This window comes from Lathamus discolor, chromosome 1, assembly GCF_037157495.1.
Source record: "Lathamus discolor isolate bLatDis1 chromosome 1, bLatDis1.hap1, whole genome shotgun sequence".
Taxonomy (NCBI): Eukaryota; Metazoa; Chordata; class Aves; order Psittaciformes; family Psittacidae; genus Lathamus; species Lathamus discolor.
In genome coordinates this window covers 12,381,891-12,404,241 of record NC_088884.1, presented here as the reverse complement: position 1 = coordinate 12,404,241, position 22,351 = coordinate 12,381,891, and the positions used below count along the sequence as shown (strand labels likewise).

The following is a 22,351-nucleotide window of genomic DNA, read 5'->3' as shown; positions in this document are numbered from 1 at the left end:
TCTTAATCAACTAACTTCTGTTCTAATGTGTTCTTGACTAACACATTGATAATTTAATTTTAACCACTGCAGCAGTGACATTCCTAAGTTCTTGCAGTCTTTCAAGCTGTCCAGAGAATAATGATGGCATATGCGTTGTGAAAATTCACAATTTATAAGACGTTATAAGCTCATTTTGATGGGAGAATTAACTCGATAGTTCAATGCTAACTCTATAGTACATGCGTTTGGAACTGGGGATGGAGGAACTAGCTGAATACACTCATTTATCACAATCAATGCCATCCATCTGCACCAAAACTATACCCTCAGTAGACAGGCAAACCAATATGTGGTGTCACTCTGCTTTATTGAAAGGTGGATATGAAGCTCCTTCTCATACAGCTCTGCTGATTCAAAATATTTGGCAGGCAGTTTCTGTCCTTGTAAGCCTGTACCATTTTATCTGTGTCCATGTATAGAGCTCTGACTTAATTTTGACTAGACAAGTAAAGTGGAATTAATTTATTCAGTGTGTGAATGTGCTTAGCATATGCTGATAGGTTAGTATGTTGGACCTGGGGCATTACAGTGGTACAGAATGAGGTTTTCTCTGATTTGAGAGAGCAAGAGAGTTGTCCTAATCTAATCTGGGTGCTAATTATATATCAAGTATAGATTATAGTTGAAACACATGCTTTCAGATCCTGCTAAACAGCATGAAATTACAAGCACTTAGCACAAGTAACCATAAGTGGGTACACCTTGAGGTTTCATGTAGCTAGTCTTCTGTATGTCAGTATAGTTATGTGATGGGGACTTCTGGGTAATGCTTAAGCATAGAGCATCTTAATTTTAGCTTCAGAGAACATCTTCTTTGTAAGACGCCAAACTAAGAAAAAATATACACATGGAGGATGTTCAGTGAGGCAAGGGTAGATGAAGCAGTGTGGCTGCGTATGAATGTGTATGTAATCTCTACTTTGCATCAGAATGTCTGTAGGCTGGCTTTGGATTGCCCTCTAGTGAATTTGTTGGGATGGTCTCTGAACTCAGAGCTAACTAATTTTTGCATGATGCTATTTAGTAGTTTGTGAATTTCATGTATTTTTCTACAAAAACCTTTGGTGCATTAGATTTTGACTTTTACTGTTAAAAAATTAAAAATAGTTCAAGTATCTTTCCCCCTGTCGAAATTGCACATGTTAATTCATGTATCTGCATTTATAGCTTGAGTTTTTAAGGCCCATAGAAAAATTATCTTGCTAGAGGAAAAAGACATTAAACATAAGATCTTGCATTCATGTTTTTGTTTGCAGTTGGCTTGTATAGTATTTGGTTCTAGAAAATTGAATTTGTTTCTTTTGCAACTGTGCAATTTGTGTTTAATTAAACTCACAGAGGTGAAGTTCAGGTTAGATATAAGGAAGAAGTTCTTTACTGTAAGGGTGGTGAGGCACTGGAAGAGGTTGCCCAAAGAAGTGGTAAATGCTCCATCCCTGGCAGTGTTCAAGGCCAGGTTGGACAGAGCCTTGTGCAACATGGTCTAGTGTGAGGCATCCCTGACCATGGCAGAGGGTTTGGAACTAGATGATCATTCCAACCCTAAGCATTGTATGATTTCTGTAATTGGTAAATGCTGTATGACATTTTTTTTTTTGAAGGAAATGCAGTAAATTAATTTTACATTCTAGCAAAAAGCTATACAAAACTTGCATTAAAAGAAAAACTGAGTGTTAAAACTTTGTCACTTGAACCAGATCGCCTACTGCATTGCATTGAGAAAGTGCTTATCTACTCAGATTAGCACGCAGATGTGAAGCAAGGACTGTCTTCTCTAAAATCTCCATAGCATGGAGGTTGTTATTGACATTAAGAAAATTGTTAGTACTTTTAATGGGTTCTTTGTTTTGCAGTCATTACAAGTGTACTTTCTATTGAATTCCTAAGTTAATGTAAAAGGCTCTGAGGAGCGTATGTAGCTAATGATTAGGAAAATAAATTAGCTGATGCTACTGCTTTAAAGTTTGAAAAGAAACTTAAACCATGTTACAAATTTTCCCTCTGTAATGAAACTTTTAATGCTTTAGGATTACATCTGAATGCTCTCCAATTAGATTTAATAAATTATTCCACCACCAGACTGGCATGATTTTTAATGTTGCTTGCTCCCTTGTGCTATTTCAGCTTCAAGATTATTATAGTGCCATATTTGGAAATAACATTTTGTTTTACTTTTGTGTATTCACTACAGATTTCCAGCTGTTAAAAGCAATATGATTTTGTTTGGTTTGTGATTTAGGATAATTACCATAGAGTAGTAAACGTTGGGCCCAAGAAACCACCACTGCTTGAAAGACCTGGAGAAGGGAATTACAGTCGGTATAATGATTATGGTCACGCTGAGTACAGAGACTATGAAGAGGGTCGCAGTTTTGGCCATGACCGAAGAAGTGGCCCTCCACATCGAGGTGTACGTAAGGTGATTCTTCTTGCATGTTTATGATATTTGTGTTCTTGTTAATGCTTGAATATTGAACAATTAAAATACTGTTTCAGACAGAGCATTGATGTTACTGCTGTTCTCACAAACTGTAATAGAATCAATAGAAAAAACATCCAGGCTTTGATACTTGGTGCTTTTTTGCAGTTACTGTGCTTCTAAAATTCTTGTGATTGTATGGTAATACCTGTTTGCTGCTTCTTGTGATTCCGAGCTACTCTATTGACTTAAAAAAGAGCCCTTGTCTCACTCTGTGGGAAGCTCAGAGCCTGAACTGGGGAAACAAAAGTGTCCGGAAGTCCTCTCAGTAATGCAGTGCAAAGTTACCTGGATGAATAAAAGAATGATTGGAAAATCTTTGTATTTAACAAGTCCTTGCACACGCAACTTGCTGAATATTTTATACCTGTCCTTCTAATTCTCACAGTTGTTCACTTTTAATAATTCTGGCATGATGCTAAACACATTTTTTTATGCCCATTAGCTACAGTTAAGTACAAAATTTATGGTCCCTTTGACATGTCATTTCTGTTGCTTCCTCCAATCCAGCTCTGAAATTCTGTAATTTCAAACTGTTAGTGATAATTCACGTTTCAGTAAGGAAATTTTTATTTAACAAATGTCTATGTTTCTACATATTCCTATGTCTATGTATTTATTATATTCCTACATATGCAGTTCGAAATTTTTTGTAGTTTTTGTTTTGTACAGCATTGCAAAGTTTTTCTCTTTAAGTATCAATAAAGAAAGATAACAGGAGGAATGGGGTAGAGAGGAATTTTACTGTGAATGACTAATACTTTCTTTTAGCTCATTAAATGCTTTGGTTTTGCAGTAAATAAGTACCATTTGGCAATCAGCTGTACCTGACATCTGATATTAAGATACACATCACACATTTGTTTTGCATGTATATTTTCCAGGATGAATCAGGATACAGGTGGCCAAGGGATGATCATCCTTTAAGTCGGCAGCCTGAATACAGGTATTTTATAAGACTTTACAGTACTGTTGTGCATAGACCGGGACTATTAGGTAATTTTTCTTTGTTATCAAAACAGCTTGTAGAGCAGAAGAGTAAAATGGCAGGGATGTGGGAAAGGTCATCTTTTGAAGTAAAAGCTGGTAGTGGAAAAGTGGTTTCTAGTTGTATTATTTGAACTGCAGATTAAATAAATGGTGTGACATGAAAGTCTGTATTTTAGTATTTGTTTAGTAAGGATAGGATAGGAGGATAGGATAAGGAGGCGTAATGATAGCAACTTTGGGTTGTTAGCCTGGATCTTTAAATAATGTGGTGCATCTCCCTGATCAGACACACTTTTTACATGACTTCAGAGAATTTTTTGGTCTAGTATTTGCTTCCGTGACTGCATTACCTTGGGGCCCCAGTACAGTGGAAGGATACCTGCACCTTTTTAAATGCTGGTGGAGTGGATAATGGGATTGCGAAGTTTACCATAGCCTTGTTCTGACCTTCTCATTTTCTCAGCTGGACTGATGAGCAGGTATTTCCATCCTACATTTTATTAATTCCTGTGAGCACTTCTTAGGCTGTACCTCATGTTCTCATCTATGAAATGTAAGGAATGGTATTAAACAGTAGGGCTCTAACGTATGCATGCCTGCAATGATTAGTTGATGTGATAGATGAAGTGCACAGAAGTGTTACACTCAAAATTTATGGACAAGGATGAAACTCGCCTTAAATATTCAAACAAGAATTTGTTGTTAATATAACTGAAATATTAACAGCTTAATCTGCAAATGGCTGTACTTTTGTATGCCGTATCCTGTGTTTCCACTTCTCAAAGTGTCTGCTATTATACCAGGCCTGTATTTCTATACACTGCCTCATGGTGTTAGCCATAAATATCTCATTCTACATAGAATAACTCCTTGTTTATGTAAAACTCGTTGTACCATATAGAGATCCACAAAAGTAAACCAAGTTAGTTATAGACACCTGGTCAGTTAGAAAAATTACTGTTAAACCTGCACCAAGTTAAAAAATAAAAGACTTCAGACAGGTCAGGAAAAGCTTGGACAGCAAACTTATGCTTGCTTACAGCCTCAGTGTTGAGGCCTTGCAAACTCAATATGAAGCTGTTAGTAGCAATGACAATACAGCACGAAGCATTTGCAGCAGATCCGTATTCCTTTGGATGTGATGATTTAGACGTAACAAGGTTATTACATATCCTCACTATTAAGAAAATCCTTCATATACCATTAGGGTCTCTGTCCACTCAGCTTCTTTTAAAATTGCATTCTTGGGGCTGGAAACACTAGTGAAGGATTTTGAAAAGTAGTGTCAAAATTCTTCATCTTTTCCTTCCACTTCAGAAGAATCAGAGTTAGTTGAAACTCTGGGGGGAGGAAGATGGTGAAGACAGTTAATGCCAGGCCGTTTCTTTTACACAGAACAAGAGTGGCACCCAGTGGTCAAAAAAGATTGCCTTAAATCCATCCTGACTTTTTCCACTTAAAATGTGAGGATAGAATGTCAGCTTTTTTTCCTGAAGGCTTTCAAAATGTGTTGTGTGACCAGTGATATCCTATCTGAGTCTTGATATTTCAGAATATGTAAATATTCTGAAACTGCAATAACTGCAGTAACACTGTGGAAGAACCTGTAAACGTACTTGGTTCAGTTGAGAGTATGGGAACGTATTTGCGATTGAATGAAGCCCTCCTGATTTCTTATACAAATATTCGTTAGTATGTCAGAAGCCTGATTATACCGAAGAGTACAGGAATAGTGAATAGCCTTGGATGTAAAATCCAGTGATCAAACTGCTAAGCACTTGTAGCATTACATGCTTTGTAATAAACTTAATTATGATTTTGTGCTTATTGCTCACTATTGAGTTGTGTAAGGGATCTCAACAGAGGAAACTGAAGTATAGTACTTGGTACATGTTGTCTCTGGTGGTAAAAATACTGATTACTTCCTATTTCAAAGACATTTACAGTATAAAACACGAGATTAAAAATGATTACATGTGAAAATGCTTTCTCTTTGGATAGGATGAAAGTTATTTAGGTAAAGTTTTTCTGGAGGATATATAAGTTTATTTTTTTTTTAAGTGGTAAAAGGAGATATAAGATTATTTTAACCAGAAGAACATTTTAAAAAGTTGCATGGAACATGGCTAAAACATAGTACAAAGTTAGATTTGTGAGGCTAAAGACACTCAGGAGATTTGTAGATTTAATTGGGTTTTCATAGGCAGTACCATGACTGTAAATTCAAAAAAGAATAGCTCTTTTATTGACAGAAATAATCAGCTTTCTTGAGTATTTTCAAAAACTCATTCACCAGCTAAATGTGTGCTGTAAGAAGTTGTTTTCAATAAGATGTTCAGCAGCTCTTTTTTAGCTTTAATCCTTCACACTCTCCTGCTTTGATTTTTGGCAACTGTCAAAAAGTAGTTTCTCATATCTTACTCTTTCCATTTTTGTTCCCCTTGTCATTCTTTGGAGTGCTGAATAAACATCACTCGAGATTCTCCCAAAGCTGCTTATCTGGAGTATCAAAACCCCTTAAATGATGCAGAACTGGGGATGTGTGAAAGTTTCCTATGTTGAATAAAGCAGCTGTTAGGGATTTTTAAACATCGTGGATTTTTTTTGTTTGTTTGGTCTTGTTTTATGTTGCTGCTGTTTCATTTGTGGATTTTTGTTTAAGCTGTTTGTCTTTTCCTTAAAAAATTCTTAGTTAGCGGTTGTGTAGCTGTGGCTTGAGCTGTGATGTGTCCACTGACCAGCAGCACTTCTCTGAGAGTGACAGGAGGATTGCTGAAGATCTACCACTTAGCTTAGTTGCCTTTTTTTTCTTGCCTTTTGGTTAAACAAATGCTGTTTAACATCTCAAGGCCAGGTTGGAGAGGACCTTGAACAACCTGGTCTAGTGGGAGGTATCTGTGCACATAGCAGGGAGTGGACTGGAACTAGGTGATCTTAAGATCCTTTCCAACCCAAACCATTCTGTGACTCTTAGGGAGTTGTGCTTTAGTTTCCAAGCTGCTGTTCTTTGCCAGTAGTCTGTCACTGAGCTGAGTATTACTGACCCTTCTGCTCTTTTCTGGACCATGCAGTTCTTGCGAGTTGTTAGCCCTGTTTGATGCTATGCTCAGGGAGCAGCTCTCGTTGTGACCATGACTTCTGGATGGTAATATATTTTATTTGTAAAAAAATAAAATAATTCAGAGGCTGTGCTGGGCATAGATTTCAAAATGAGTTGCCAGCCCTTTTTCTCTCATTCTGATGTTAATTGTGTAACCTGTATAACAGTTACAGCGTGGCTTGAAGTGCTTCTTGCTTTGAGCGTCTTTGGCATACATAAAGAATTGTACATCAAAGCAGAACCTCTTAGTTTAGAGAACAGAGGATTTTCTGAACACATTATGACAGTTTTGATGCTTTGGTTACTGATGCTATGAGAATTATGAAACTTGGAAATTATGAGAGGAGTAGAGATCAATCAACACATTCTTTGTACATTTATCTTTTACTAATGCTGATCACTTCTGGGGCTGTGTTACTGTTTGTCTTTAGTGATATATCAAATGTATTTATTCAAAGCACTCAAATTATGTTACGCATATCAGATTTTTTGAAAAGTTGTGAAGACCTAGGCTGTTACATGTTGAAGAATTCCAGTTTTGTGGTACTTCTCTATGGGCCTCATAGCAGTGGATTTTTCATACAAGTTCATTTTTATAAAGTAGGATGAACGTCTCAGTGCGAAATGCTTTAGAAGATTGTTAGCTGCTGTTCACTTTAGTCATGCCAAATTTTAATCCTTTTGCGTGCACAGAGCATTACTTCATTCTTTTTTTTTTTTTTTTTTCAGCCAAACTGAGTTCGTAAGATGTGAAATATGTGAAACTTGGCAACTTGAGATGAGCAAGACTCATCTTCAAAGAGAAGTTACAAAATAACGCACTTGTAAATCCCAGCTATGCAGACATTAAATTTGATCCTTAAATTTATCCGAGGTCCAGAATTTTGTGAAATAAGGATTGCTCTGTTTGTAGACCAAGTTCTCTGCATCAGTAGTAATGTTGGTTCATATAGCATAGACTCCTGAGAAGTGGCTCATGTAGGACATTTCTTATTTCTTCTCTCTCTCAAGTTGTTGATAAAAATTAGGTTTTTAGTGAAGGAAACTTACTACTACTATATGTGGGGTTTTTTTATTGGTGGTTGTTTTTTTTCCCCATGCCCTTTGTGAAATTAAGAAGTAGTCTTAGTCAAGTCTTTGTGCATTTGTGTATATAAACAAATCTGCTCATCTGTGGAGTGCACAGGAAATATTTTGTAATAAGTAGGAATAATAAAGTAATTTTGATTGTAGAAATAAAACTAACAAAAATGTTCAATTTAAACAGTTGTGATCTGTGAACAACTAAGATTGATCAGTGAGTTTTGTTTTGGAAATCTTTTAAATCAATAGCACATTTTATATGGCATTCTGAACATAATCTTGCAGTTACATCTTTAGGGTCATAAAGCTAAATATACCCCAGTTTTTGTAGATGCATAAACTCTCACAGTGAGATTGTGTTTACCTAAATGGAGAAAATTGGTAGCAAGGTGGGGGAGTAAAGCCCAGCAATTGTGGCTTTCTGATCTCTGCTTGAAGTACCCTTCCATTTGGTGATTAACCTTTGCAGGTGCAATATGTGATGACAGGATGTTTCTAGATGAGTGGTCTGAAGATTGTAAATTTAGAAGAAAATTGCTATTTGGCAAGAATGGTTATTTTGAACCAAAACCATTGATGAAAGAGTCTCCAGATAGAGTCAGTGACCCTTAACTTCTTTCAGTAAAGCAGGATTTAATATTGAGGGTTCAGATGTGTCATAGGCCAAGGCAGTTATCTTTACATTATCACTGTGCAATCACCTTTGAATTACAGGGGGTAGCTTGTTTCTTGGGTTTTTTTCCTCCCTGTATGTATTCTTTAATGAATGAAACAGTGAACCTGTTTAAATATTTTATGCTCATTTAAAGTGGCATATTAGATTGTGGGAGGTCTTCAGGCATTGGATTTAAACTCTCTTACAATGTAAACTGGTCTTTGTCTTGCTTACAGAAGAAAAGCGTAGCCAAAGGGATTTATGAGATGGTGCTAAAAATGTACATAAGTCTGCTGTTCTGTTGCAATATTTCACAGGTCTTAGGGGACACCATACAAGAACCTCATTCTTTATTAAAAAAACTGTGTGGAGGGAAATGAATATGGCAGTCACCCAAAGTAAATGGTCTTGCTTTTGACAGAGATTGATAAGCAGAGTTCTAATCATATTCATTAGCACATGCCTTTTCCTTTTAATAAATAAATAAAATCACTGCCAGAACATTGAACCTCTCAGGTATTCACACAAATTGCTAAAGTAACTTGTTTATTCATATATGAAATTACTGTTTCCTTATAGTAGGTCATTGTGGTAGATTCATTATGCCTGTCTGCAACTCCAGGCAAGGACTTGTCTACTGAAATCTTTAGTTCAGAAGACCCATTGTATTAGTCTGCTAGGTAAATTAGTTTACCTTGGCTTACGATATTTAGTGGGGGGGGTAAAGGGAAGACTTAAAACTTTTTGGAACAAGGTAATAGGTAATAGATAACTTAGTTATCTAGATAAGTCAATTCTAGCTTACACTAGTATTTAATGACTTCTTAATACGCTTCATGTCTTATGCAGTAGTCTTACTGATTCAGTAGTGACTTTTTTTTGAGAGCTGTTCTGCTCACCACCTCTAGCTCTTTTGTGCTTGGGACAACCAATTTGTTTGCAAACTGAGATTTATGGTTTCTAATTTGAGTTCTGTTACTTGGGCAAAATTATGTATGTCTAATAGTATTACGAATGCTTTGGGTTCCTTTAGACCATGGCTTTTTATTTTGAATGGAGTCTTAAGAACTCAAATCTTCTCATGCAGATACTACTTAGAGTTTTAAAACTGCCCTGTGCTGAAGACTGTATATAGTTAAGAACAGGTCAGAACTGTCCACTGTTGAAGGTCAATGCAGTTGACAGTAAAAAGGTTTCAATTCAGGTAAGTCTGAGTTTGTTGCCATGATGAATCTCTTTCCTCTGTTTAACTTAAAACCCAGAGGCTTAAAATGTGTGAGCGCTGGCTGTTTTCTTACCAAGAATATTGTGTCAAACTGAGTTTCTGCTGTTATTAATGTTGGTTGGACCTGCTTTGTTTGCATCTAGAATTATACAAAAGCTTCATTCAAAGCACGACTGCTGTCACTACACTTCTGAAATGTTTGTCACTTGAGAGAATGGGGAGAAAAGGAGACATTGGTGCCTAAGCTTGCAATTGTAGATTTTTTTTAAGCTGTTTTTTGGCCCCCACACTATAACATAAAAATATGGGGAGGAGGTAAAAATTCTTCTTATTTTCAACTGTATTTTTTTGCATGTTTCAGCTAATTGTGGGATTATTCTGTAAGATGAATGTTGCTTTCTCTGGCAGGTAGTTGTAGTTGCTAAATGATTGCTTTTAATTTTAAAATATTTTAATTTGCATAACGATTGATTGTGACCTTTATTGAAGGCCTGTTTTCTATTTCTTTGCAGAATTTCTCATTGCAATTCCAAACCATGTTTGCTTTCAAAAATTACTTGCTGTTAATTTTGTTCATTCTGCAGGGTCTTGCAGAACTCTGTTGTGATTGCAGTTTCCATCTCTGGTTGAGGGGAAGGAGTTTAAAGTCATAAATTTATGTCTTGAGTATGGATGTATTGATCATTTGATTTCTTTTTCTCATGTTCATTTCTCCTGACGAGCTTCTGAGGTCAGTGCCAATATCTCTGCCATTCAGCCAGGACCCTGGAACCTCCTGCAGGAGTCTGAGTTGGTGGGAGACTCCTTTGACTGTTGTTGGCTACAGAGGGTTCTGGCTGTTCTGTTTCATTTTGGAATGATGTTGTGAAGGCTTTGTTATTCTAATCAAAACATTTCAAAGTTTCTTATATATGGAAATTGTCAAATTACCAGAACTTCCCACTACCTGATTTTTTTTTCTCCTGCTGAACCTGTAAATATGCAGCCTCATGCAGTAGAGCTTACCCTTTGTATGAGATGTAGAATGGTTCTAAACCTTGATTTTTAACTCCTGCTGAGAGCCATAAGAGAAAACTGGGTGTGCTTGGTTTTGAAAAGTATGATTGCAAATAGGTAATTTCAGTCTGATTCTGTGCGTATGATACTGTGCTTATACTTAAGTCTTCTGAAATACTTCAGTTATGTTTAAGTATGTTCTCTATGTTGTGACTCTAAAGGATTGACTAAAGACAGGTAGGTAGAATCTTCTTAAAGAATGTTTTGATCATCTTAAAAGCCCAGTCTGAATTATTGTTGAGTAAGAAACAGCTAGGTAGTAAATTGGTTTCTAGGTATTTATTTGACTAGAATTACAGTGAAGACAGCAGATTTGGTAACTAAAAACCTAGAAGTTCTTATCATCGCAGTTCTCAACTGTTCTCATGTCTTTATTCAACTTGCTGTTGATCCAAAGCTATGTTATGTTTTAAGGTTTTGTAGCTGTTGGTGTATATAACTGTTTCCCACTTCAGTTTTTGCAAGGTTGTAAATTGTCAAATGAGATTGGTGTCATCATTATGTTTTTTAACAGTGGTTACTGTGCAAGAATTACAGCTGTTATTATGTTATGGTATACGTATAAGGAAAAATTCAGTAGTGTGTGCAAACTCAGTTAAAGTTTGTAGTAACATCGGTTTGTTGCTTAAAACTGAATCGCATTTAGAGAAAAGATGTTTACATAATGCTACTAAACTGTAAGGAAATTCTCTGTTCACAATGTATGATAGGGCAGCATGCCTGAAGGTAAGATTACGTACCTTTACACTGTAAGATCTTGGCTAACACTTCTCTTTAAAGAAGACTTTAAAAAGCAAGCTCATCTGGTCCCATCTTATAGCTAACATTATAATCAGGATATAGATGGTATCAAACTAGCAAGTTAATGCTGTATTGGGAAATAATGAGGCAAACTCCCATGGGTATCACTTGATTAATCTGGAAAAGTTTCCTAACAAATATGTTGCTAGGTACTGAGAGACAGTGGGGAGGGAAAGAGAGGGGAGTCTCCCTTTGATCCAGACAGCTACTGTTAAGATGGCATCTAAGTAAATCATCTCAACCACCAGCCAATGAATTGGCTTAATGGATGTAGTCATGGCTTTCTCAGGATGGGGAATATTGTCACAGAGGACTTGTACATAATTTCCCTTAGGAAAATAAATTCTTCATGGAACCTAATTCTTCTTGAAACCTAAGTTCCAAGGACTTGTTTATTGTATTTTGAATACACTAAACATTTCAGGGGGTTTAGTTCCCGTTGTAGGAGGCTGGGATTACTAGGATACAGCAGAGAGGGACAAATTTGGTGTGATTTTCAGTTTAGGCATCCTTTTGTTAAGCATTTTGCTGCAAAGAGAAGATTTTTTGATATGCCATTTCTACCTACTGCTGCATTTGAATGTGCTATGATCTACGTCTGAGGAAAAGTTAATCAATACAGCAATTGCATAATTCATGCCATTGGTATTATTTTTGAAAGGTGATGCTATTTTTGCATGCTAACAAATGATTATTAATGTTAGTCTTGACATTTATTCCTGATACATATTTGCATACCCTTACAAAGGTTCTGTCCCTTGTATACAAATCTTTATAGTATTAGTTTGTGACTTGGTAACAAATGCTTTTGTCTAAGTGGAACCAAATATTGATGCCATGACATGTAACAGTGTTGTCAGTATACTGTGGAAATGTCTTTCTCTTCTGAAATCTGACTTACAACAGTTCCATGTGTTAAATGAAGTCCTACCTTACCTAGTCCAGTATGCCTAATTATTTTTTGGAAATAATGTTAAAGAGTGTGTTTATGCAATTTGGAAGCAGAATGGAAAAGCTATTCTGATGTGTTGCCTTACAGGACAGTTTGGGTTGGAAGGGACCTTTTAAAGATCATCTAGTCCAAACCCTGTGCAATGAGCAGGGACGTCTTCAACTAGATAAGGTTGCCCAGAAATACATCCAGCCTGGCTTTGAATGTGTGCAGGGATGGGGAATCTGCTACCTCTCCGGGCAACCTGCTCCAGTGTTTCACAACCCTCATCATAAAAAAACTAATTCCTTATATTGAGCCTGAATCTCTCCTCTTTTAGTTTAAAACCGTTACCCCTAGTCCTATTGCAACAGGCCCTACTAAAAAGTTTTGTCCCTATCTTTCTTATAAGCCCCATTTAAGTATTGAAAGTTGCAGTAGGGTCTCCCTAGAGTCTTCCCTTCTTTAGGCTGAACAATCCCAACTCTCTCAGTCTGTCCTCATAGCAGAGGTGCTCCAGCCCTCTGAGCATTTTCCTGTCTCTCTGCTGGACATGCTCCAACAGGTCCATGTTTTTCTTGTACTGAGGACTCCAGCACTGAAAGCAATACTCCAGGTAGGGTCTCACCAGGGGGAATAGAGGGGCAAACCAACTCAGGTTTGATGAGGTAGTAAGCTTAGTATGTATTCTACAACTTTATCTTGCTAGTTGCGTTTTTTGGAAGAATTTTGTACAAGGATTATCTAAGATTATGTTAACAGAGGAGATTGAAGTGACAAGAAGTGCATCATCTTCTTCAAAAACTCTTCAGTCACTGTTTTATTCCTTACTAAAACTTCTCTGTTAAATAGTGTTCTGTTTAAAGATGTATCTTTGAATCTGCCTTTATTGCTTACAGCCAGAATATTGTGCTTTCAATGTTGCTTAGATATGTATGTATATTATTTTTAGGGTAAAAATATTACTTCTTTGAGTCTTAATGATGGTGACTTTACTATAAAATTCTGTCAAGGGACCTATTTTTTTAATAATAAATGTTATGAATGCAGTAAGGGGATAGGTATTACTACAGTAAGAATTGTATTTCCACAGCAGTTTAAACCTAGGTGAGCTAGTTTCAAGTCTTTCCCTCTCCCTGTTACCATTTTGGGTGTTTGTACTCTTCAGTGAGCTGCTCCTGCTGGCTAACCCACTGCGATCAATTAAATAATTACCTACCAGTTTGGTTGCCTGAGAGAAAATATCAGTGCCAGATAAATGCTATTGCCATGGAGAAGGAATATGGATTCAAGGAACGTTGAGAGGGTTAGGTTTGTAGCAGCATCAGTTTAAATCAGTTCATCTCTCCTGGAGCTACGCCTTGGAGTTACCTGTTATTAAATCACTGAAATATCTGAAGGCATATAGTAGTTGAAAAAGGATTTTTAATAAAAAAATTACTTGAGTAGGATGGCTTATTTCTGTGTTAAACAGATTCAGGAAAGTGCTATTTGTAATATATAGGTATTGGCATTAAAAAAAAAAAAGGCAAGCAATATTAGTGTATATTATAGTGATTGTAAACTGGAAGTGAAGGGAAAAAGCCAACTGGAAAAAAAGATAAAGCTGCATGGCTGAATGATTTATAAGAGGAAATTGGAAATGTCTGTCTTGGGGCTTTCTGATTTTGAGCAAACTACGTACTTAACAGGGAGGAATGAGCTCAAATAAAGGAAAAAAAACGTGGGTTTTTTTCTTCATATATATATAATGTCTTGAGAAATCCAGAAGGAGAGGTAGTTTGCTAACTTTTATTTAAATGTGGAAGTTTGTGTAACTATTACAAAACTTTGGGGCATAAGCAAATGAAACCTATTGACCTAATTGCTTCATATGTCACTTTAAGAATAAAAATATAGCTATTTGTGGAGAGTTTTTCTGATACAGAGAGAGATGGAGTGTTTTTCTGATTTATAGATCTCATTAAGGGATTTGGAAAAAGAAGAAAGCTAAATATGATAAGGGTATTGTGTGCCAATATAAGATATTAGCGCTTACAAACCTGTTCCACAGTTCACTCTTTCATTTTTGCAGGTATTTATTGATAGTGTTAGAAAGTCAGCGACAAGTGTTGATCCAATCAGTACATGCTACTACTACAGTGCGCTACTTGTTGCTTTCTGTTAGCGTAAGTAAACTAACAGCATTCCGCATCATACAGATGAGAAGCCTGAAGAGCTCATTTAGCAGATATTTCATGGTTTCTGGGATCTTCTGTTTAAAAATTTGAAAGATAGCCTTCGGGAGAAAGCGTTATAGCTTGCTGAACATAAGAGTGAACCTAAAAATACAGTGCAAAAATACTTCCTTCTTTCATTAGACAAATGCTTGCCTACATTGAATTGCTTGTCAAGCACTGACTGTAAGTAAAAATCAAAACAAACCCCAAAGCCCCAAATAAAATCCACAAACAACCCCCCAAACCCAACAGAACAACCCCACCAAATCCAGCACCTCCCCTCCTTTTGTTTAGCCATTTGGCGATATAAAGTTGTGTGACTCTATAAACAGCACATATTTTTCTCCACAGCTTCATGTAATTTTCTGCACTGATTTAGAAAGTCTTTTAATAAGTAAAATTCTTTACAAATTTTTGCTGAACTATTCACTTGTGTTTCATAGTATGTTACTGTCCGCAAATGCTTGTTCTCGGTACCTTTACGTCTGCTTTGGGTGGTTCTTGGGGATTTTTTTCATCTCCTACCCCATCAGCCTCACATTCTGTGGTACCACAGGCAAACTTGAAAAAGTTCTTTCCCATGTGCTGGTCTCAGTGTCTGAGGCAGGATGACAGTAAATGTGCAAGCCCCTGCTTAGGATGGTCTGTCCAGTTAGAACTTTCTCTAGGACAGTAGGGATGATGAGTTATCTCTGGTCTGTTATGGTATCAGGATGGAGGGGTATGGGTATGTGAAGGGTATGCAAAGATGCAGTATTGTGCTTCCTGTCTTCCTTCTAATTTTAAGCTTGTATATTTAGATACAAGATTTGAATGGTTTCCATTTTGAATTAAGTCTGTTTAGGAACTGATTCAGTCGCTACTACATTGAGAACCCTATTCTTTAAGCTAGTTATCTGAACTGCTTGACTTCTGAGATGATATGCTGCTCAGGAAGTTGAGCGTTTCAGGTCTGTCCCAGCAGCAGTGTTTGTCAGTAAATACTTTATCAGTGAAATTCTCTGCTGTTGTAGTTGTAGCTCTTAACAGAAATTGTAACTTAGTCCATCACTTTAAGCAAATATGTATTCTGGAGCTTTAGACCTATGATTTATTTTCTCTTGTAGAGAAATTGCAGGGACTTCTTTTCAAAAAGAAGCCAAGATCACATGCATTTGAATGCAATTATTTTGTCTAATTTGCTCTTCATTTTTCTAATAAACATATTTTGTCTTTATTCTTCATACCATTGTAGCAAGCTGTTTGCTTAATTCTTTGGAACTTAAATCTGTGTTTTCCTGGACTCTTTATTTGTTTCTTGTTCTTCTGTCCTTACCTGTATGGTTGACCTTAGTTTCTCTGTGTCAGGTAATAGAGTTTGAGTTTAAATATGCTTTTATTTTGCAGGTTTCTATTCCTGCAAATGCAATAAAGTACATTATTGATGACAGTAGGAAAGAAGGTACTCTTTACTAAGGATAAAGAGCAGTGTAATCTGATTCCTGGTTTCAGTTGAAATGCATAGCTTTACTATTCAATTAAAGGATATAGAGGCATTCCTTTCTAATGTATGATATTCAGGTCGTCTTAGATTTTATTCCCTGATCTGTCATCATGTCCTGAGGTGGGTGGGGAGGTGAGTTTAGTAGCTTTTATACTGAGTGAGCTGGACAAATGGCATCAGTGAGGAGTTTTGGTGTTTGTGAATGATGACTTAAGCGGTACTACATGCAGCATAAATATCATGAGGCATTTATATGTTTTTTATTTTTGCTGTACATTTGGTATGTCTTGTTACCCTTTTCTATGTGAGTTACCACTATTTTGCAATGCCTGTTTCCTTTTGCCTTCATGCGGAAAGCTCTTAATAAGATTGCGTTGTCTAGCCCTAATTACATTAATTTCATTTAAAACAAATGCAGATACCATTTACCAGTACTGCAGTTACTTGCTTAGTCATAAAATGTTGAAAACCAGTTGTAAGAAATCTGTCATCATTTCAAATGTTCAAATGAAAGCCAATGGAACTAGATGCAGTTAGTTTTATCTGCAGTGGTGTAACTCACTGTATTGTTTTAGCTTATGATAAATCATCGTAAAGATCTTTGAACAATAACGACATTATTGTAAGTCTGTGAAGCAGAACTAAAGAGTAAATTGTTGCTTTGTTGCATGGACACACTGGGTATTTTGGAAAGAAAGGAAATGAGTTCTGGGAGAGAGGATGGTGGCTGTAATCTTCCACCGCCTACATTTACTTTGAAGATATTAAAAGTAGAGGTGTTCCTTGACTCTCTGTGTTTACTTTTCAGATGTTTTTAAGACAGCAAATCATTTGAGAAACTTGGAGGTCGGGGTGTAGTACGCTTTATTAAAGTTTTCCCCATCATCTGAACCGTGTTGGTAGCTCTGCCAGCCCCTGCAGTGTCCTGGCAGGGCAGGCAAGAGGCTTTTTTATTTTAATTTCGCTCTTCCTCCTCCTTCCCCTTGCCTGTGTATTATGAGACAGGGGAAGTGTATTGAGTTAAGAAGCATGGTTCAAATCTTCTCTTTTTCCTCTCTTTGCACTGAAGTCTGGTTTCTCAGGAGATACATATAATTTCCTGAAATTATTTATAAAACTTTGTGTTACTTTTAGGCAAGGTTAGTAATCAATCCCAAGCCTATAAATGGGATCTCTAACCCCTCTGACAACGGTAATAATCTTTCTCAGATGGAAGGGGTCACATAAACTTACTTCTCTGTTGACTGTTTATCTCCAGGTGATAAACTGTGCTCACTTGTGAGTTACTGAAAGAGCCTACAGTTTCTGCTCCACAGCGATACGCTGTAGAGTTGCTAATCTATTCAGTGCAGTATCAGAAGTGTGAGTTACCTCCTCTGTGGCTGGACCACATCGTATATTAATGTTTTAACTGAAAAGATGGATGTCTGTATTGGGATGTAGAAGTCCAAGAAGCATATAGTATTGTACCCTGTTGCCCGGTAGCATGAATTCAATGAGAGCAAACAGATTTCTCTTACAAACAAGATTTCTTCCTGTGTTGCATGTGATGTGCTTTCGTGTTCCCAAGTACACCTCCGTTCTCAAGCATTTCACATAGAATCATAGAATAGTTAGGGTTGGAAAGGACCTTAAGATCGTCTAGTTCCAACCCCCCTGCCATGGGCTTGGACACCTCACACTAAACCATGTCACCCACATCTGCCAAGTAATTTAATTTTGCCTTTATGTACTCTAAAAATGCAAACTGGTACACCAGTTTGTGTTGGTCTTTGTTTCACATAGCTTAAGCTGTACCCCTCCCTTTTGTAAATGAGGAGGTTTCCACTAACTCTGTTTCCCCCCAACATTGCTACTGAATGGATTGCAGGTCTTAAAATGGCAGGGAGGGGTGAGAACAGACGTACTTGGCGTGGTAATGGTAGCTTAGGAAAGATGGTGTCTCTGATCCTTTGGCAACTGTAAATCTCCTCTGTGTTGTATTCCCTTGGTCTCCTGCTGTGCAGAAGGCTTGTACCTTTGTTCTGTATTTGTGGTTTTCCCTCCAAGAAACTGGAATTTGGTTAATGGTGATAACTGTTAGGCTTGTGTTCTTCCCTCAGCTGCCCTTTATGGATGTTATATCAAGGTATGGCTGGTTAGTTATAAAATTTCAGGAGCTCATCCAAGATTATCAGCTTCAGTGAGAATTTAATGGTCACGTTTCGTGGACGTTAAACATTCTAATGCTTCCTGTTGCAATACTGCCGGGAGAACTACATTGCGCTTTCAGGACTAAGTGCAAGATATGAGTACGAAATATAAAGAGAAGAGGGATTCTGTATGAAAGCAATTGATCCTGTATTTTTTATTAAGGGCAGTAGTTCTATTTTAAAGTTAGAGCTGAGCACAAAATTTTGCATCTCTATTAAATATTGTCCCTGCTCAATAAACCTTTTGAGTATGTGTTGGAATCTGAAGCATGTGCTTAACTGCTTTGCTGAATTGGGGCCTTCATTACCAAATTGCAGGTGTATGTTAGCTTAAGTATTTAAGGAAAAAAAACAAAAGTAAAACAATGCTTATTTTGTTCTGTTCAGTGTCGTTTGTTATATTAATGGAAAGCATCAGAAATGCTGTGCTGTTGCTATGCTGTCTGAAAAAGATTTAATATAGTTAATGGCTTGAGTGTTTAGTAAGAGATACGGTCCAGTTAGGAGCTAACATGGAGTGATGAAATGAAAATTTGAAAAATGGAAGTTAGAATCTACTGTTTTGTGCATAATGTTATTGTAGAATGAGGCTTTTAAATGTTTTCCTGTTTAAAAGTGTGTTTCAGTGGTATTTTGTAAATTCTTATGTGGATATTAGAGCATTTATTATGTGTGCAGTGGCTGGGGCTCTGTAAACATTTCCATAATAACCTTCTCTGTGTACTAGGGCTTCATAACTTGGTCATGAAAACGTGTTTCGGGTGTAAAAGTGGTGTACTGGTCTGCCAGAAAGCTTGTGCTTTAGAAATAAATAGGATTATTTAAAAAGAGATGTTTAGAAGGAAACTGAAGAAAAAATGTGCTGTACATAACTCATTCTGGATAAATATTTGATCAATATGTTCTTTAATAAATAAAAAACCCCTACTTAACTAGACAAACTAGTTCAGTGGTGAGCTAATCTTTCGATTATTCTTAAAGTCTGAACTTTTTCTCTATTGCTACGTAAAATATTTATACATGTAATGCAGATAAAGCGGTAGTTCCCTATTTTCAGCTGTGTCTCATAGGTTAGCGAACTCGCCTGGCTTCTTCAGATTTCTTTCTGCTAAATTTAAGGGGACAAAGAGATTTGAGTGTTTTGCCATTAAATGTGTTTTCTCAGACTCTGATAATTTCAGTTATTCTTTCTGGAAAGTCTCATGTTAATCTACACAGTTCCTAAAGAGTAGTGTCCAAAGGTGAGCACATCGCTCTTAGGCCTTTGAAGAAAGCAGGAGGATTATCCTTCTGTGTATTCTGGGGTGATTCATTATTTGATGTAAGCATACAATGGCTACTGTATAGAAGCTATTAAATAGAGTATTATTTAGCAATTCCTTAATTGTTTCTTTTGCTGGCTTGTTTGGGAAGAATAATGTGTCATCACAATAAGCAGAAGAAGAAAAGATGTTTAGAAAGGAAATGAATATTGAGTTTTAGCACCCCTGTTAAGTATAAATCTGTGTAACATTGTATTATATCAGTTTTGGTATGCAGTTCTGTAGAATATGCTTTTCTGTAAGATAACATACTTGTAAAAAGCCTGTAGTCTGTTAACAGTGAAACAACTGTTTAGCTGTAAAACCTGGCTTTGTTTGAGGCAATTGTGCTTTCCATGCAGAAAGTAAATCAGCACTGTATAAAACACATCAGTGTAATAGTGCCTGTATTGCTGTGGTGCTACCTGTGTAGTTTCAGCAGTACGAAACACTTTTGATGTGCTAGAGTCCTTTGTTACCCGTCATAAATGTGGGCCTGCAACATGCTATGGGAATTGTACACTAGAGGGCTTTTTTCCTTTTCTCCACCAACATAAAATTAGCTACAGCTACATTGTGCTAAATGAGACCACGAGATCTTTGCTCATCGTTGTGAGACGTTCCCTTATATAAAATATTGGACTGTGGTGAGAAATAGGAGAGAAAGGCAGTGAAGTAAGGTACATTCTGGCTTACTATAAATGCCATGAAGTCTTTCTTTTTATTTAGCAGTGCTGTGGGAGAGCTGAGAATTACTTGCTTCTCTTGGCAATGTGTCTTCTGACCAAGGCACATGTCACAAGTCTAGATTCAGTAGGTGTTTGCTTGCATGTTAGCTTTGAGATTCTTTAGGAAAAGTTCAATTTTATGCTGTTTTTCTGACCTTCACATATATATGTAAATTAATATAATTTGCAGGTAACCAGGAAATCTTGGGTATGGTCTGGAGTAACAATATATACATGTAGTGGAAAGTTTTGGTGTTGACTAGATTATGGTTTCAAATCAGTTAGGTTTCATGTAATAACTGAGTGAGTCTGTGGCGTTTTACAGTAAAGTTCAAAATGAGTCTTGTGTGTTGTGAAAGGCGTAGACTCTTTAGTAGGTGTAAATTTTCATGTTTACATTCATGGTTTGACCTTGGGTGGATACATAGGCATGAGGATAGATATTCTGCAGTTTTCTTTTTGTCCTTGCTGGATATAAATTGAAATCCCTCAATGGTATTTCCCATAGCAAGGTGTGTTAAATCATACTCCCTTGAAAATAAGGGTAATGGGAAAATAGCGTTGAAAACCAGCCAAAGAGTATGAGCAATTATTTGTGTATGCATTTTTAGTTTTAGTAAATGAAGGTTTAATTTCCAGGTGAAATTAAGTGAATCTGAAGAAATAAAATGTGAAAGTCCCAATTTCTTGAATGTCTTTTTCTCTTACGTTTTAGCTGTATTATTGAGAAATAGAAAGGAATTAGCTTCTCGCAATGAAGCAGGTGAATGAAATCTGAAAATAATTACATACATACACAAATTTTTCCTGTTTTCCTACTTGTTTTTCATTCATTGCCTATTATTCTAACAACACTGAAGATTTCAGGCATGTTCTGCAGATGACAGCTAATCTATTAGTATTTACCAAATATAAAATGTTGGCATTGTATTATCCAGTGCTGTTCCACAAACATTGGAAGGATAACCAAATGACTTTTATTTTTCTGTTGTCTTTGAAGGGATGTCAGAGATGGCTTCAGAAGAAAAAGCGTCTATCCTTCTCATTACATGAGAGAACGATCCCCTCATAAGAGGGACTCTCCTCTCTTCAGGGAATCACCAGGGAGCCGAAGGGATTCTCCACACAGCAGATCTGGCTCTAGTGTCAGCAGCAGGAGCTACTCTCCTGAAAGAAACAAATCCTATCCTTTCCACCAGTCCCAGCATAGCAGAAATATGTCATCTTTACATAAAAGAAATACTTCTTCTCAGCAAGGTAATGCTGGATTAATGATGGGAACTGGTTAGTGAGGTGAAACTGCAACTCGCTGTATAAACCCTTTTACTTATACAGAATTAGAGATGTGTGCACATCTGTGATTCTTTACATGCTGTATTTACAATGACAAAACTAGACACTTTGTCCCAGTTGTGGTGTCTGCTTTTTGGTTGTTTCACTGCAGTCTCTGTTCCCTTATGTATTTCATGTGGGAGGTTGTAAGTGTTGTTTCAGTAGCAGCTCTAGACTGACTGTAGGAGTTTGAGCAGCACGGCTTTTTCTGGTATCTTATGTTATTTTCTGTTTAGCCTCAACTGCTTCTGTTCCTTATGTGCTTTATTGAATTCCCTTACAAGAAACTTTGCTCTCATCTGTAGCAAATGAAGACTTTTCTTCTGCAGCCAGGGGAAAAGAAGGATTAAAAAATTGGGGAAATGGAAGAACATATAGTGCTACTTGTTACATTTTCTGATAGTGTTCTCAGACCTGTAATATTAGGGGCTTGAGGGGTTTTTAACAATTTCATCTCCTGTCAGATTCTCTCAAATCTTGCTTTCCTCAAAAAAATGTGAAACACAGTTGAGTCTGTACTGTGTATGTTCTGCCTTTTAAAAGCTTGGCTGTTAATCTTTCCCTGAAGCCTAATGAATCATCTGTTTTGAAAATATTGAAGGTTTTCCTATTTAAATAATCAGGGGGGAAAAAAAAGTCAAAATAGCCCTTTTTTAGTATACTACAATCTTAGCCACTGCTGTTTGTGCAGTGTATGTAAATTAATCTGATTTGATTTCCCTCTCTACAAATGC

At 36.7% G+C, this 22,351-nt stretch overlaps 1 protein-coding gene across 2 annotated transcripts in view; it reads left to right on the top strand.

The window, feature by feature from the left end:
• Positions 1-22,351, top strand: part of PPHLN1 (periphilin 1) — a 70,390-nt gene that overhangs the window by 7,881 nt on the left and 40,158 nt on the right. The window contains exons 4-6 of one of the 2 annotated variants that reach the window (XM_065692334.1): positions 2,282-2,452; positions 3,406-3,467; positions 21,286-21,542. In XM_065692334.1, the coding sequence (XP_065548406.1) occupies positions 2,282-2,452; positions 3,406-3,467; positions 21,286-21,542 (490 nt within the window). Of the gene's footprint in view, positions 1-2,281; positions 2,462-3,405; positions 3,468-21,285; positions 21,543-22,351 lie in introns of both variants that reach the window. The other variant, XM_065692248.1, reaches the window with a different exon arrangement.